Source organism: Leptidea sinapis, chromosome 47, assembly GCF_905404315.1.
Source record: "Leptidea sinapis chromosome 47, ilLepSina1.1, whole genome shotgun sequence".
NCBI lineage: Eukaryota > Metazoa > Arthropoda > Insecta > Lepidoptera > Pieridae > Leptidea > Leptidea sinapis.
Window position 1 is genome coordinate 5,056,777 of NC_066311.1, and position 15,207 is coordinate 5,071,983.

Below are 15,207 nucleotides of genomic sequence, written 5' to 3' on the forward strand. Positions count from 1 at the left end.
TCATCTGGTGCAAGCAGCGCACGTGTTCAGCCGTCACGCCCCCTTCCGTACACACCTGCGGGTAAACACATATTCACTCATGTCACATTCATCATTTATTATTCATAAATTCTTTACTTAGTACGTTAAAGTTGAACAATAGGTTAAATTCAGTTAAACCCGTAGTATTGGTAGAGAACGTAATATTTTACGTACGTAGTTTATGTAAACCGTACTGTGGACGAAAGCCACACATTTAGAGTTAAAAAAGCATCCCTCATAACAAATTTATTACAGTATAATTTATCTCTTATGATCTTTGTGCTTGTAAGGCCTTTGTGCGACTAATTTATATCTATATACGTTTATATTACCCAGAAACAAAATACGTATAACGTAGGACAAGTCCAGTTAGATGACATTCGCTTTACCACTGAATATAACAATCCATTTATTATCTATGTCCATGTTATTCAAGTATAATAGGCGCTAATAATTCTAGGCGCTAATAATTCTAGGCGCTAGAGGACAAACGAGCGTACGAGTCACCTGTTGTTAAGTGATCACCGCCGCCCACAATCTCTTGCAACACCACAGGAATCACAGGAGCGTTGCCGGCCTTTAAGGAAGGTGTACGCGTTTTTTTTGAAGGTACCCATGTCGTATCGTCACGAAAACACCGCACAAGGAAGTTCATTCCACAGCTTTGTAGTACGTGTAAGAAAGCTACTTGTAAACCGCACTGTGGAGGACCGCCACACATCCAGATGGTGGGGATGATATCATAACTTGTGGCGTGTCGTGCGAAGGTGGAATTCGGCGGCAGGAATAAGATAGCAAACGAATTCAAGATAGAGACTGGATGAAGTAAAATATCGCCAACATTAAAGGCATTATAAAAACAATTAGAGGCCTTGATAATAAAAAATGCGTCACCTCCAAGTAATAATATATAGTATTCACTTACAATCAGGAAAAGTACTTACAATCAGGATTTCGCCAAATATATGTTAGGATTAATTATATAAATTGAATTTGTAACTAAAATTTATGAACCATGCGGGACTTGTACGAATGGCTCAGTTGAAAGAGCGCTCGGACGGAGCACGAGGGATCTCAGGTCCCGCACGGTACAAAAATTTTGGTTACAAATTTAATTTATACAGATATACTTTTTACAACAGATGTTAACTAGGATCAATTTACCTTATCAACGAATCTGGACACCATTTTGATAACGTTGTTTCCTGCCTCGCCCGGGTCAGCCTCTTCGAAGCCAGACTCTGCGTCCGCACTGTCGGACTCCGCTACGCTGGACATAAACGTTTAACAATAGGTTATAATATTATATGTTACTTCAAATTGTTATTCGGTACATAACAATAAAAAAAATTAACTCAAAAAAGTATTCAAAGAGTTTCAAAAGCCAACCAACGCAGACACTAGGCGACTACCGCTATTTAAGTGCATTTGAAACTAACAGACATTTGAAACCTTTTCGCTCCATTCACAGAACAATGGCGTCGCCAAATGTAATAGCACGTACACTTGCCACGTGTGACTTTAAGCGGGATAGCTTCTTCGAGAACAAAACAAACTTAACGGGCAGACACGCGCTGGCAGACGTCGTTGATAATTACAATAAGTAAGCGTTCATAAAATTAAGTTTTATTTTTTTTAGGGTTTTGCACAGACTTCATCCCTGTCAATAGGCAGAACAAACAAATACATAATAGTACTTTATTAATATTAAAGGTTTGCATGAGAGCTGTACTAAATTAAATTTTTATTAAGTTATTTTATACTTTTTAGTTTTTTTTCTGACTTCTGTTTTAGTAGCACCTTACAGCCTTCGATAATTTATTTTGCAATATGAATTATTAAAGATATGTGAAATGGAGTTTGATATATGAGGCAACGATGGTGAAGTACATTGTGGTAGTGATCAAACCACAGAAGGCAGTAGATCCAGGGTGATGCCAAGGTTACCTGTTGCTGACGCTGTTGGTGGCCCGGTCATCGTCAGCGCGGCAGTCGGTTCGTTTGGCGGCGCCCTCTAGCGGCAGCAGGAGGTACACCATACGGTTCGCGTAGTGGATGGCCTGGCTGAACAGTGTCGACTCTTCGCTTGCTATCAATTCGCGTTGTTTATCTGTGTCAAAATATATTATTTTTACTAAATAAATAAGACCTTCCATTTATCCATGCAATATTACTATTTTTTTAAGTATTACATAATTAAGTCGAGTCATTAGTGATTATAAAGTTGATGAAAATTGGGATCAATAGTTTATCTTATATGTGAGTGTATTTAATACTAGGAGACCATAGAGATTATCCGTAAATTTATAAGATTATAGCAATATTTTTAATCATCTATTGTAGTTAAGAATATTGTGATTTCACCAAATGCCGTATTGGAGGACCAGCGCTGGTTTTTAAACCAGCGAGCATGCTGAGTTGGGATCTCTATAAATAGGAGCCTTTTTACTTGAATGATACAAGTAACATTATTTCCTATGGCATCTATTAAATCGAATTAAATCAAAATCACTTTATTTATGTAGGTCAAGGAAATGACACCTATGAATGCCAAAAATTTTCTTTTCTTTTTATATTTACCCCCACTTTGGAAATCCAAACTATACTCTCTCTCACCTGTCGGTATCGTGGGCCACAGCCTCATCTGCTCGGCTGCAATTTCGAGCGCGCTTGGCTCCTGTGCCTTCAGCAGTGATATGTATTCTTCGTCTTCTCTGCAACAAGCATTCATTAAAATATGAAATAGGTGTAAGACTAAGTTGAAAAATTTGCTATTTTAATTGCATTTCTGCATAGATTGTATTTACAATAATTAGTAATAATGTGGTTTTTTTCGCCACATTTCATTTGCTCACTTTGGAACGAACTTGAAACTGTCAGTGTCAAGTTCTCGTTTCCACTCCCCACTTCTCTTTCCGCACCCCGTCCCCTCTATCCCTGCCCCGCCCTATACACTCTCACGTCGGCAGAGCATGCGCTCACATGTTTGCGCAGCGCTCCGCGTATTCTCGTATTTTAACGTGGACGCGCCACCTAACCAAACACTAAACGAAGCAGAACGGATTTACACCAACGCCAATTGTGTCCCCCGGGGGTTGAAGAGGAGCACCAACGTGTATCATGTCAGTATCCTCCGTCCCTGTATATTATCACACCGAGTGGTGCAGACGTAAATATTGATTTAAAACAATGCCTTTAAGCTTGTATTAATAAAATTACCATTCAATTATAGGGATTATGAAAATATATTTTCCATTTAATTATAATAAGATTCTCTTGATAATACAAGTGTAATGTAATATTGAAGTAGGAGCTCCACTCTTTACAAACATCGCTACCATACCAATCAAGTATAGACGTTTGCAAATTTGTAAATTTTAATAGACTATTTAAGTTTTATTTTATTATTATTTGTATAAAGAGTGTTATTAATTATTAAGTCATGTGTAAATAAAGTTTATCTACACCGATGATTTAAATCCTCTATTAAAGATTCTGAAACAGTTAGCTTATTGCCAACATTAAAACACCCAATGTCCTAATAAACATTACATCATCCAAACGAGTGTTGTAATGTTGTACTGAATTTCATAACAACACTCTTTTTATTTTGATCCCTTCATGCGCAAGAATTACAACAGAACGACACATTCTTATTGCTCGATGCGTGGTATCTGCATGAATTTCAAAAAAAGAACATTTTCGTTTACGCGGGTTTCACACTACCAGTCGCGCGCCATAAAAACAAAAGTATGTTATTTAAATCCCCGTCATTTTTCTTCGGTATTTTTATTGTTTTGTTTACAAAAAATAAGCGATTCAAGTTTTTACAGCACACCGCCAGATATTTTAAATGCTGCAAAAGAACATAATATTTAAGTGAATTTTAATAATTGCACTATATCAAATGTAAATTAGTACTAAAATAAATAATTCTTTCATTATTACTTAGTTTATTTGTATATAATCAGTAATGGATGATATTAGGTTACTACCAGGACTGGCTGTTTTAATGTTAGCAGAAAGCTGTTTCTTCTTCAGTTTATGGGTGTAGATAAAGTCTTGTATGCAATGCTTGATAATTAGGTATTAAAACACTCATGTGATACTATTATCACATGAGTGTTTTAATACCCCTTATTACACAACAGTTGCATAAATAACTATTATATTTAGTATAGAGTATATTTTGTACCTTGTTTTTTTTAATATAGTTATAATGGTTGAGTGACAGATTAATATGTATATTAAATATCAACATAGAGACCACATACCTCGGCGTGGGCACGCGCGCCTGGTGCGTGGGGCTTGGCAGGTACAGAGCCTTGATCTCCTTCTGCACGTCCTGGTAGAAAGCCGCCTCCCAGAACTGCTGGCTCGTCCACACGGCGTGCTCCTGCAGATTGTCAATGCAGCCGTAAACAATTTATATGAAAATATATATTTCAGTAGCACTTTATAATAATAATAATAATATTGACACACTTTTCTACACAAATTATTTTGCCCCAAATTAAGCATATATAGCCTGTGTTATGGGTTACAAGACAATGATATATTTAATACAATACACTTAAACATCCATGACATGAAAACAAACATCCATATTCATCATATAAATGCTTGCACCTACCAGGATTCGAACCCGGGACCTCTAGCTTAGTTGGTAGGATCGCTAACCACTCGGCTATACAGGTCGTCGAAGCACTTAAAATATATTTTTGTCGAATATGGCACACAAGTGGCGCTTCGTACCGCCTCGCATATTAACAAAACTGTAAGGGCTGGTAGTGCTAACAGTACATACATTCCGGCTACAGTCGAGCGGCAGCTTGTTTTACATGTATGATGATGAATGTCACCTGTATGCACATGTACGCGTACTGTATGACGCCCGTGCAAAGCTTCCTGCAGTAGGCGGTCGCGAGCGGCAAGATGGCCGCCGCTATGGAGTGTTCGTCCAACGCCGTCGCCGACTGTAGCGCGCAGTTTAACAATCTGACAATAAATACAAAATATATTTATACAACCTTCTCGGAGATATTTTCCGCAATCATTTTACAACTAGGCACAAACTCCGTCGCCTATGTTGGACAAAAATCCTACTGCGTTATTCAGTTGGGTATTGAATATATTGACAGTTACAATTTGTAAACAATCTATATGTCTGTCTTTTTTTTCTCAGAAGGAAAATCTAATAAACTAACTTCGTAGTACACATATCCGTCGTATACATCCTGTATATGAAACTGAAATTAGAGTAAAACTTCTAAAAATCATTAATTCAAATTAATCAGATGCTAGAATTAGAAATATTTCACAGAGGCCATAAGCACCTTCCGCTTATCTGTGATAATTGCAACCTATCTAATACAGCGTGGCGCAATAGAACGTGCATATTGCGACGTCTTTTTTCGCGGAGTAATAAGTTCGCGGGAGGGGAGAGCCTAGCATGGTTGGTATGGGCAGCAATCTCAAGCAAACGAATTATTGGCCTATTTAAACACCGACCGATATATTGCGATGTTAAAGGAATATTTGACTCCAGAACTTGCGAGATCGAGAATAGCGAATACGAGGACTTGGTTCCAACAAGACGGAGCCTGTCACACATCAAATGACTCTATGGCGGTTGTGAGACAGATGTTTCCTGCAAGACTAATGTCCAAAAGAGGCGATATCTCTTGGCCCCCATGTAACGCTGACGTGACTCCTCCTGACTTTTTTTTGGGGGGTATACCTCAAACATAAAGTCTACATGAACAATCCAAGGCACATCAGTCAGCTAAAGGAAAATATCTGTGGGGAAATGGCAGCTATCACCCCAGATTTATTGACAAGAGTTTTCACAAATCTGCGTTCGCATTTAGAGGAGTGCCGTCTTAGAGAGAGGCGTCATTTAGATGATGTTATTATTAAAAAATAAACTACATTTAATTACCTAATCATCCTATATTTTATTTCAACTATACCTTATGTATTTACTTTTTAGTCGATACTTAATAAATGCACGTTCTATTGCGCCATCCTGTATATAAAATTCTCGTGTATTTACCAAACTCCTCCGAAACGGCGGAACCGATTTGTATGAAATTTTGTGTGCATATCGAATCTGCCAACATCTATTTTTCATACCCCTAAATGATAAGGGTGATCCAACCCTAAACATACTTTTTTTACTTTTTTGACTTTATCTTATTTTATTATGATTCAGCGTTGAAAAATACATACAACTTCAGATTTTGCCCTTCTACGATCTACAACAATTTTTGAATTGCGGTTTTTATAATGTTCTGTTCCATCCACAAATCCGCTATAGTGTAGCAAGATGGCAATTGAATACAATAATTATTGTAGTACGATATATTTGGTAGGTCTGAGAATCGGTTGCATCTATTTTTTATGCCCCAAAAATTTTAATTATTGATTTTTATTTAATTATTTTATATGGCAACACAACGATTGCTGGATCAGCTATAATATTTTAATTTATATAAAACAAAAATATCAGGCAAAAAAAAAAATTACAATGTTATTATCTGTGGCTTGATCGGATCAAATTAAAATTACCAAACAAAGGTAACAATACTCACGAACACAGATAACATCAAACATTGTTCATCACCAATCACACATGCAACTGTATAATATAATGACATGTATTTATATAAGACCTTGCTGTGCAGTGTTCAATTCGATTCGATTGCATTATGTTTAAATCTATAGGAGTTTTTGGGATTTTTTCCCTTCTCTTTATACTGAAAGATACGGAAGGGACCGGAGATGGGGTAAGATATGTATTATATTATATAAATATCATAGATCGTTAGTCTTGCTAAAAATCTGTTTCTATAACGGCGATGAAAAGTAAAAAAAAATAAATAAAAAATACCAGAAATGTTAATTCTTTATTTAATTACATTAAAAGGATGATTAATGAGAATGACAAACAGTGGTTCAGCTTCTTTAATGTCTCGCTAAAATACTACGCTGTCTCGACGTCTAATGACAATACGAAAGGATTGTCAATTATCATAAAAAGTTGGTATAAAATGATGACGCACAACAATTAACAGAATTAAAAATTATATTGTGAAATAAAAAACCAAACGCGTACGCCTAAACACGAGTACCGATTCGCAGCGCAACAAATCGGTACGTCCAGTAATAGTGCTGGGCGGAGGACGCCGTTCTAGTCGAGTCAACAAGTTCTAAAACGTTTTAATTCTTGGTAAAACTCCTAAAAATATTAGCGCCGATTCATTCTATTCGGAATGAAGTATAGAAAAATATATCCTAAATATTATTAAAGCAATTATTTGTAATTGACAAATTACGATGATAAAGGATAGCATTTAGTATTTCGTTAATCATTCAAAACTATTTTAGGAATTTTCCAATGTAAAAGTTCCGACTCCCGGAACTCTATCGCTATTTTTTATAATTTTATTACAACGCCGGGAATAGATCTCCGCACGGTCGTATGAACATGGGCACTCTACCGCTAAAGTCAGAGTACCACATAAAAATATTTTTTTAGTACAAAAAAAAATTCTAATTTTTTATTCAATTATGGCATCATCCAGACAGTTCAAATAATAAATTCTTGTCGGAAAAAAAATTTTTAGTAAATTTTGAAGAAAGTTATACATAAGTAATTATATATATTTTATTTTATTTTTTTATTAGGAAAAGCAAACAACTACAACTTACAAAGTAGATACATAAAGAAATAACTATTAAGTCTAATAAAATTGTAGTCGGATACGCTATCCACATCTTACTATGAAAAACTTTGAGGTATTCAATGTTAGGTACAAAAAGAAATGTTTTTACAATACTAATTGAAACTAAAGAGAAATAAACAATGTTCTTAATATTATGGCTAGTTGGAGTAAATTAAATTTATAAAAATCAAACAATTAATAAACACGAAAAGGAAAACAAAAGAAATAATTATCTACACAAGTCTACACTTAATTATGACTATATATACAGATAGATATATAAAGAGGAAATATTTGATTTTTTTTTATATTAACCTAAAGTACTTATGATGTTCAGTAGGTATTTAAATGAATGTATGTAAATAAATCAAATATTATCCAGTATTTTTTTTTAATTTGGCACTTGAACTGGCTCTCGGATAAATGGAAAATATCAACACTAACGAATTCTTTGTTGTAATTGTCAACTAATTGATGCAGAGGTGATCTTATTCCTGCATTAGTACGAAATTTACCAGTTGCAGAAAGTTTACGGTTACACAGTCCTCGGATATGGGCTGTTCTAGGAATAACATAATTTAATTTGTTGGTCAATTCTGTACAATCAAATTTGCTATGTATAATGCCGTGCAGAAACATACATTGAAGAAGTTTGCGCCTTGATTGAAGGGATAGTAGTTTATACTTATCTATCAAATCTGCGTACGACATATTGTAATTGCCATAGCATCTGTAACTCATGGACCTTAAGAATTTACGTTGGACATTTAAGAATTTACGTTGGACATTTTCTATCATTTCGTAATACTTTTTATAAAGAGGGTGCCAAATAGGAAAGGCATATTCCAATTGGGAACGTACAAGGGATTTATATAAATGTAAAAAAGTATAGGGCTTCTTAAAGTCAATGGATGTTCTCATGATAAATCCATACATTTTGAAAGCAGTGTTAACAATTTTGTCAATATGAAGATTTAAGTGTAATTTATTATCCAAGATAACTCCTAGGTCCCTAACAGATAAAACTTTACTGAATGTAACATTACAAAGAGAATAATTATAATTAATAATGCATTTTTTTTTAAAGTTGATAGAATTACATTTATGTAGGCTTAATGTTAATTTATTCTTTCTGCAATAATCAGATAATCTATTTAGGTCCTGTTGGATTAACTCACAATCGTTGAGGTTTGTAATTGACTTGAATATTTTTAGATCATCAGCATATAGTAAAAATTTACAATTATCAAAACACTGCTTTATGTCATTAATATAAATAATAAATATATATACATTTTTTTATATTAAAATAATTATATATTCTAACTTCTTCTCAATTCTTAACATATTTTATTCCAATCTCTGTGATCTTAAATGACTACAAAAAAAAACTAACAAAAGTTTATATATCATAATAATCTATACATTTTTGCGTTCGTGGAGCCCTTCTTTTAGATATAGGTACTAAAGAAGATCGCGAAATAAAAGTTAATTTAAGTTTATTATTTTGTTTATAATATTTAAAATTTTGTAAAAAAAATTACCAAATGGCATTTTTGTCATATAATCATATCAATAAAAATGTTTTTATTTGGCTAGAACGAATAAAAACATTGTTATTAATTAATATTACTAAGTGTTTCGTAACTACCTTGTATCTTGCCAATTAATTCAAAAGTAATATTTTGTTAAGCTGCAACCTTTGCCCATTAAACAGTCAAAATATAAGCAAGGATTAAAGTTAATCGAACTGGTTATATTTATATAAAAGAAACTGTTATTTATCTGTCCAAGTGCGTACGGAGAAATCAAGTACAGTTTATTGATAGTCATTAATATCGCATAAATTAAAATACCACTAGGTGACATGACAGACGCTGTTCTGTCAATAGAAAAAAAAATGATGTACCTAAGTATTTAGGAATAATGTAGGTAGTGAAAAGCCATCGGAAATTAATAATTTTATAATATTTAATAATAAAATGATAAGGATTAATTTCGTATTTATGTACACAGATATTACAATACTGCATTTTAATTGCCATTTTTTTTTTAAGTATCGATATAGTATCTTATATCTTTAAACGAGCAATTCTTGTATATATATATATATATATATATATATATATATACAATATTCTTGTGTATATATATATATATATACACAAGAATATTGTCACACAAAATATTTATATAATCTGAATCTCGGAAACGGCTTCAACGATTTTCATAAAATTTAGAATACAGGGGATTTCGGGGGCGATAAATCGAACTTGCTAGGTTTCAATTTTAAAAAATGTAATTTTATCCGTGTTTTAATGAGAAACAGCTACAATAACATTAGATTACAAAGGTAAATTTTGCCACTATATAAAAGACTAATAGCTCAGATGGGACATTGGGTAATCCGGAAAGCAGAAGACCCCGGTTTGAATCCTGATATCCTCTTAGTTTTTTTTTTGTTCAAGTTTTGTACATTCTTAAAGGCAAGGCTCGGTCGTCCGGATATTTTTATCCTTAAGAAATAGACATATGCTATCGCGGACTTTTCCGTAGAACTATAAGATCTCAATGGGTTTCGACAATGTTTTCGTTGAAATCTTCCAGACGGCTAATTTTTTTCCCACACCTCCAACAAATATCGGTATAATATACAAAAATTTATAAAAAAAAACTTATATAGTAAAACCTTCCTCAAAATCTGCTGGTGAAAACAGCATGAATAGCGGTGCAGTAGTTTTTGATTTATCGCGAACATACAGACACAACAGTCTTTAAATTTGCTCGCCATTTATCACCAGGGTCCCGGCGTGTGGTACGTGAACAGCATAGAGAGCTGCGTCGAGCAGTTAGCCAATGAGCTTGTCACCATCTCGGTGAAGAAGCACAAACTGAACCGCACACACTACGGTTTCGACGCGGTATTCGAACTGCATGACGTCATAGGGGACACGGGGGACGGGGTAAGCGATTCGATATTCGATAATTGAATTTTGAACTAATTAGAGGTCAGCAGAAGAAGGTTCAAAGTCAAATAAATTTACAGTTAATCTCTATTTTGAGCAATGAAGTGACATACTAATTGCGAGTGTAAGACGTCCCTTGCCACGCACACTAAAGTAATAAAGCTGGCCTGTTTTCATCGCTTATCAGCAGGAAGAGGCTCTTTTTTTTATGAAAATAAGGTACGAGACGAACAGGGCGTTTAACTGATGGTAATCGATACGCCCTGCCCATTACAATACAGTTCCGCTCAGGATTTTTGAAAACCTAAAAATTCTTAGCGGTAATAACTGCGCTCGTCACCTTGAGTCATAAGATGTTAAGTCTCATTTGTAATTTCACTAGCTACGGCGCAAACCGCAACACAGTAATGTTAACACATTACTACTTCACGGCAGAAATAGGCGCCGTTGTGGTACCCATAATCTAGCCAGCATCCTGTGCAAAGGAGCCTCACACTGATTCGATTCTAGACGTATAAATTATCTAAGGCTTCAACATAACTATTTAAACCGACTACACGCTGACAGATATATTGCTGTTATAAGCGACTCATACCTTACACGATTGTATTCTAAAGGTGATGCTAGATATTTGCAAGCACTCGGACGGTGGATGTAAGCAGATACAAGTGCTTTCGGACGAAATGGTCGGCAACTTTGGCGAGAAATACGCAAAATCGAACATGATAGCCGCATTCACTATGGCCGGCATCGACCCGCCGGAATTCCCAATCCAGCCTGTAAGTTATCTTAATATATATAAATTACGTGTCACTTTATTTGTCCGCAATGGATTCCTAAACTAATGAACGGATTTTAAGGAGTGCAGTTAAGTCCAACTTGAGAGATGGGATCGTTTTTTATTTCGATTTGGGACGCATAATTAATTTTATTTTCAATATTTGTTTTTTATGGACATATTTTCTATGAGAGAATTTAGTGACGCACGATTTGACAGTTTGACTGTGAAACAATTTCATTATAACAACAGGGAGCATTTTTTAACGAAATAATTACTAATGTTTTGAAATATTATTGGCAAATTCCTATAAAACAGTACTTTTTTTATTATCTACAGCACAACGTCTGTCGGGTCAGCTAGTCTTATGTAACAAACAGAACCTGTAAGTTATTGAAAACAAAACATTAGGAATACTCTTTCTTGAAATTTACCACGATTCGAGGATTAGGAAAAATTGGATTTAAGGTCACTTATTGAACGTCAAAAATTACGACCCATTCGAATAATTTGATAGGAACGAGCGCATGAAACTGGCCTTCATGTTTTTGTTTAGATTTAAAAGAGCGACATCTCAAGTCAATTTCCTAGTATGCAATTATTCGGGTTAAGCAGGTTATCAACTGAAAAGTAGATCCTGTAGATGGAGCCACACAACCTGACAGTTGAATAAGATAAAACAATAATAATGAACCATACGTCACTCTGACAGTTGGCTCAATTGGAAGAGTGCTAGGATTTATATGCTTTTACAACAAGATCCCAGAAAATATTCAAAACGATATTACGATATTCAAAAGAATGGTTAAGAAACGTTTCTGTGGTAAAGTTTACTATAACATAAATGACTTTCTTAACGATGCCACAGATTGGGAATGGAGCGACCGCCCTCAGGCTATAAAATAATAGGTTTAATATTACAATATTACTTTGTAAACATATTTTTTTGATGAAATAAAGGCCGCTGATATTGTTGCGCCCATTCTTCTCAGGTCTGATACATTACTTTTGGAATGGGTGGTAGTTTTGACTTTCAATAAGTGATGTCACATCCTATTTGAATTTGAATTTGACGGAACCCAAGTTCACGGGTTCGAGTCCCTCATCGTTTATAAATTTTGGTTAGAAATTGAATTTAATGAAAGTGTAATGTTTCAGGGGACGTATACTATAGAGAACTTCTACTTCGACCTGTGCGAGTTGCCCGAGAAAGCTATGTACGGAACCTTCACGGCGCTCGCGTACATCATCCGCAACTCTGAGAGAATTGCGTGCTCCAGCACGACGGTCGAGTTTCGTGACGAAGAAGACGAGTATTGCGAGCGTGACTGATCTGTGCTTTATTTATTATAAAGAGGAAATATTTGATTTTTTTTCTTTATCCCGCATATCCTTAACTACCTCTTAAAAATATATATGCCAGTAACATGGCCATACTTTATGTTTAAAAATGTCGAGATCTTATAGGATATAATCTGCGAAAACTAATGGTATGGATATTCTGAAAATGTTTGTGACTAAAGGAATCCATTCAATTCTTTTTAAATAGCATTTAGTTTTCTACAAATAGTAAAAACTAAAAAATTACAAAAAGTAAAATAAATTTGCAAAGCGACCATATTGGATCATAGCATAATTGATCCCAAATACGTTCCACGCAAATACACGGAGTGGAAGACAACGATTATGAGGTTCAAACGGCCGCCGCGTAAATTGCACTGTGCATTTTTAGGCCATAGAGTATAGACTAATGACTGTTGTAATGAAATTTAGTACAACATTACAACACTCGTTTGGATGATATAATGGTTAATAGGACTGGCTTTTTTAATTTTAGCAGTAAGCTTACTGTTTGAGAATCGTTTATAGAGGATTCATATTATGGATGTAGATAAAGTCTTGTATGCAACTGTTGATAATTAGGTATTAAAACACTCATGTGATACTATTATAACACTTCATATTACAAAACAGTTGCATAAATAACCATTATATCATTCAAATTAGTGTTGTAATGACGTCCAGTAAGACTTTATCTACACCCAGAATATGAATCCTCTAAAATATTCTGGAACAGTTCGCTTACTGCTAACATTAAAACACCAGTCCTAATAGTAGCCTAATATCATTACTGATTATATACAAATAAACTCAGTATTAATTAAACAATTATTTATTTTAGTAGTAATTTACATTTTGTATAGTGCCATAGTTAAAATTCACTCGAATATAATGTTTTTTTGCAGCGTTTAAAATGAATCGCTCATTTTTTGTTAACAAAACAGTTAAAATATCGAAGAAAAATGGCGGGGATTCGAATAACCTACTTTTTTTTTTACAGCGCGCAACGTTCTGGGAGTGAGGAGCGCGCGTAAACGAAATTGTTCTTTTTCTGAAATTCATACAGATACCACGCATCGAGCAATAAGAATGTGGCTGTATGTTGAAACTCTTTGCGCATAGGGATAAAAAATATAGGAGTGTTGTTATGAAATTCAGTACAACATTACAGCACTCGTTTGGATGATGAAATGGTTAATAGAACATTGGGAGTTTTAATGTTGTCAATAAGCTAACTGTTTCAGAATCTTTAATAGAGAATTTAAAGCATGGGTGTAGATAAATAACCATTACCTAACGATGAGATCGAACTGATGGTGATGCAGCAGGTGCTTGTTGGTGGGCAGACGCGCCGCCAGGTCCGCCACCAGCGCCGCGCGGACGGGCGGCGCCCGCAGCGCGCGCAGCACGGCCGGGAACGACTTGCGGGCGTCCGCGTACCGGCACTCAAAGATGGCCGCTATGCACGAGCGCAGCACCTGGGGCAATCAAAACAAAAAGCATTACACTTGTAGCCGGGGGCGTGCATTGCGTGATTTCTAGCAAACTCCGATCCTGATCTGCCTCATTTTTCAATGCACACAATGAAAATCTTCCTAAAACATATAATTTTTAAATATGTTACCCGCAAGCGCCGCAGCTGTTTGGGAGATCGTCAAGATATAATATTATGGAGAAAGCGATACTTCATATTGTAGAGAAGGAAGTCAATGGAGTGTGTGTATTAAAAAGAGATACCTGCTTTAGATAGATATTTGCTTTTATACAATATAAAGATTTTATAATTACATTTAATAATCACCACAGGCTATTAGCTCCAACTGGAAAAGGAAGGCGTCTTATAATATCTCATATTGACAAAGAGGACGGTTTTGTAGATGGAGCATTGTTAATGTTCGAATCCACGAAAACACTGAAAACTCGCTTTTTATTCAAATTTCAAAGGGCATACTGCCAAAGCTACAAACCAATTCGGTATTAGTGTTAATGTCCCTTACTACCTCTGAAGGTTAGCAAGGAACCCCACAACTGCCCGACGCAAATTAATGAATGGCTCATATCCAAAAATATAAATTATAAAGAAAATATGATAAAAGCTACAATTTATAATAAGAATAACCAATTCCGATTCGTCGTCGTCAAGCTTTTCAGACCCCAAATCAGCGAGCGAATATTAATATGGAAAGTATTTCTTTTATGTTTAGCCAAATAAAGACATTTGTAAATAATTTATTTTTATATATTTATGTTATACCTATGTATTATGAATCAAAATAAGTTTATAATTAAACTAACTGGAACAATATTGATAATCTCTGAATTGTCATTTTGACAGTGACATTGCTTTGTATAAATTTTTGATCTGAAATTACAT

General features: G+C 34.8%; 1 protein-coding gene across 1 annotated transcript; it reads left to right on the plus strand.

Moving 5' to 3' along the window:
- Positions 1–4,261: 4,261 nt before the first annotated feature.
- LOC126978064 (uncharacterized) lies at positions 4,262–12,824 on the plus strand. Its single transcript, XM_050826776.1, has 4 exons — positions 4,262–4,438; positions 10,550–10,711; positions 11,332–11,493; positions 12,651–12,824. Exons 1-4 carry the CDS (start codon positions 4,262–4,264, stop codon positions 12,822–12,824), a joined length of 675 nt encoding a protein of 224 aa, XP_050682733.1.
- The last annotated feature ends 2,383 nt before the right edge of the window (positions 12,825–15,207 follow it).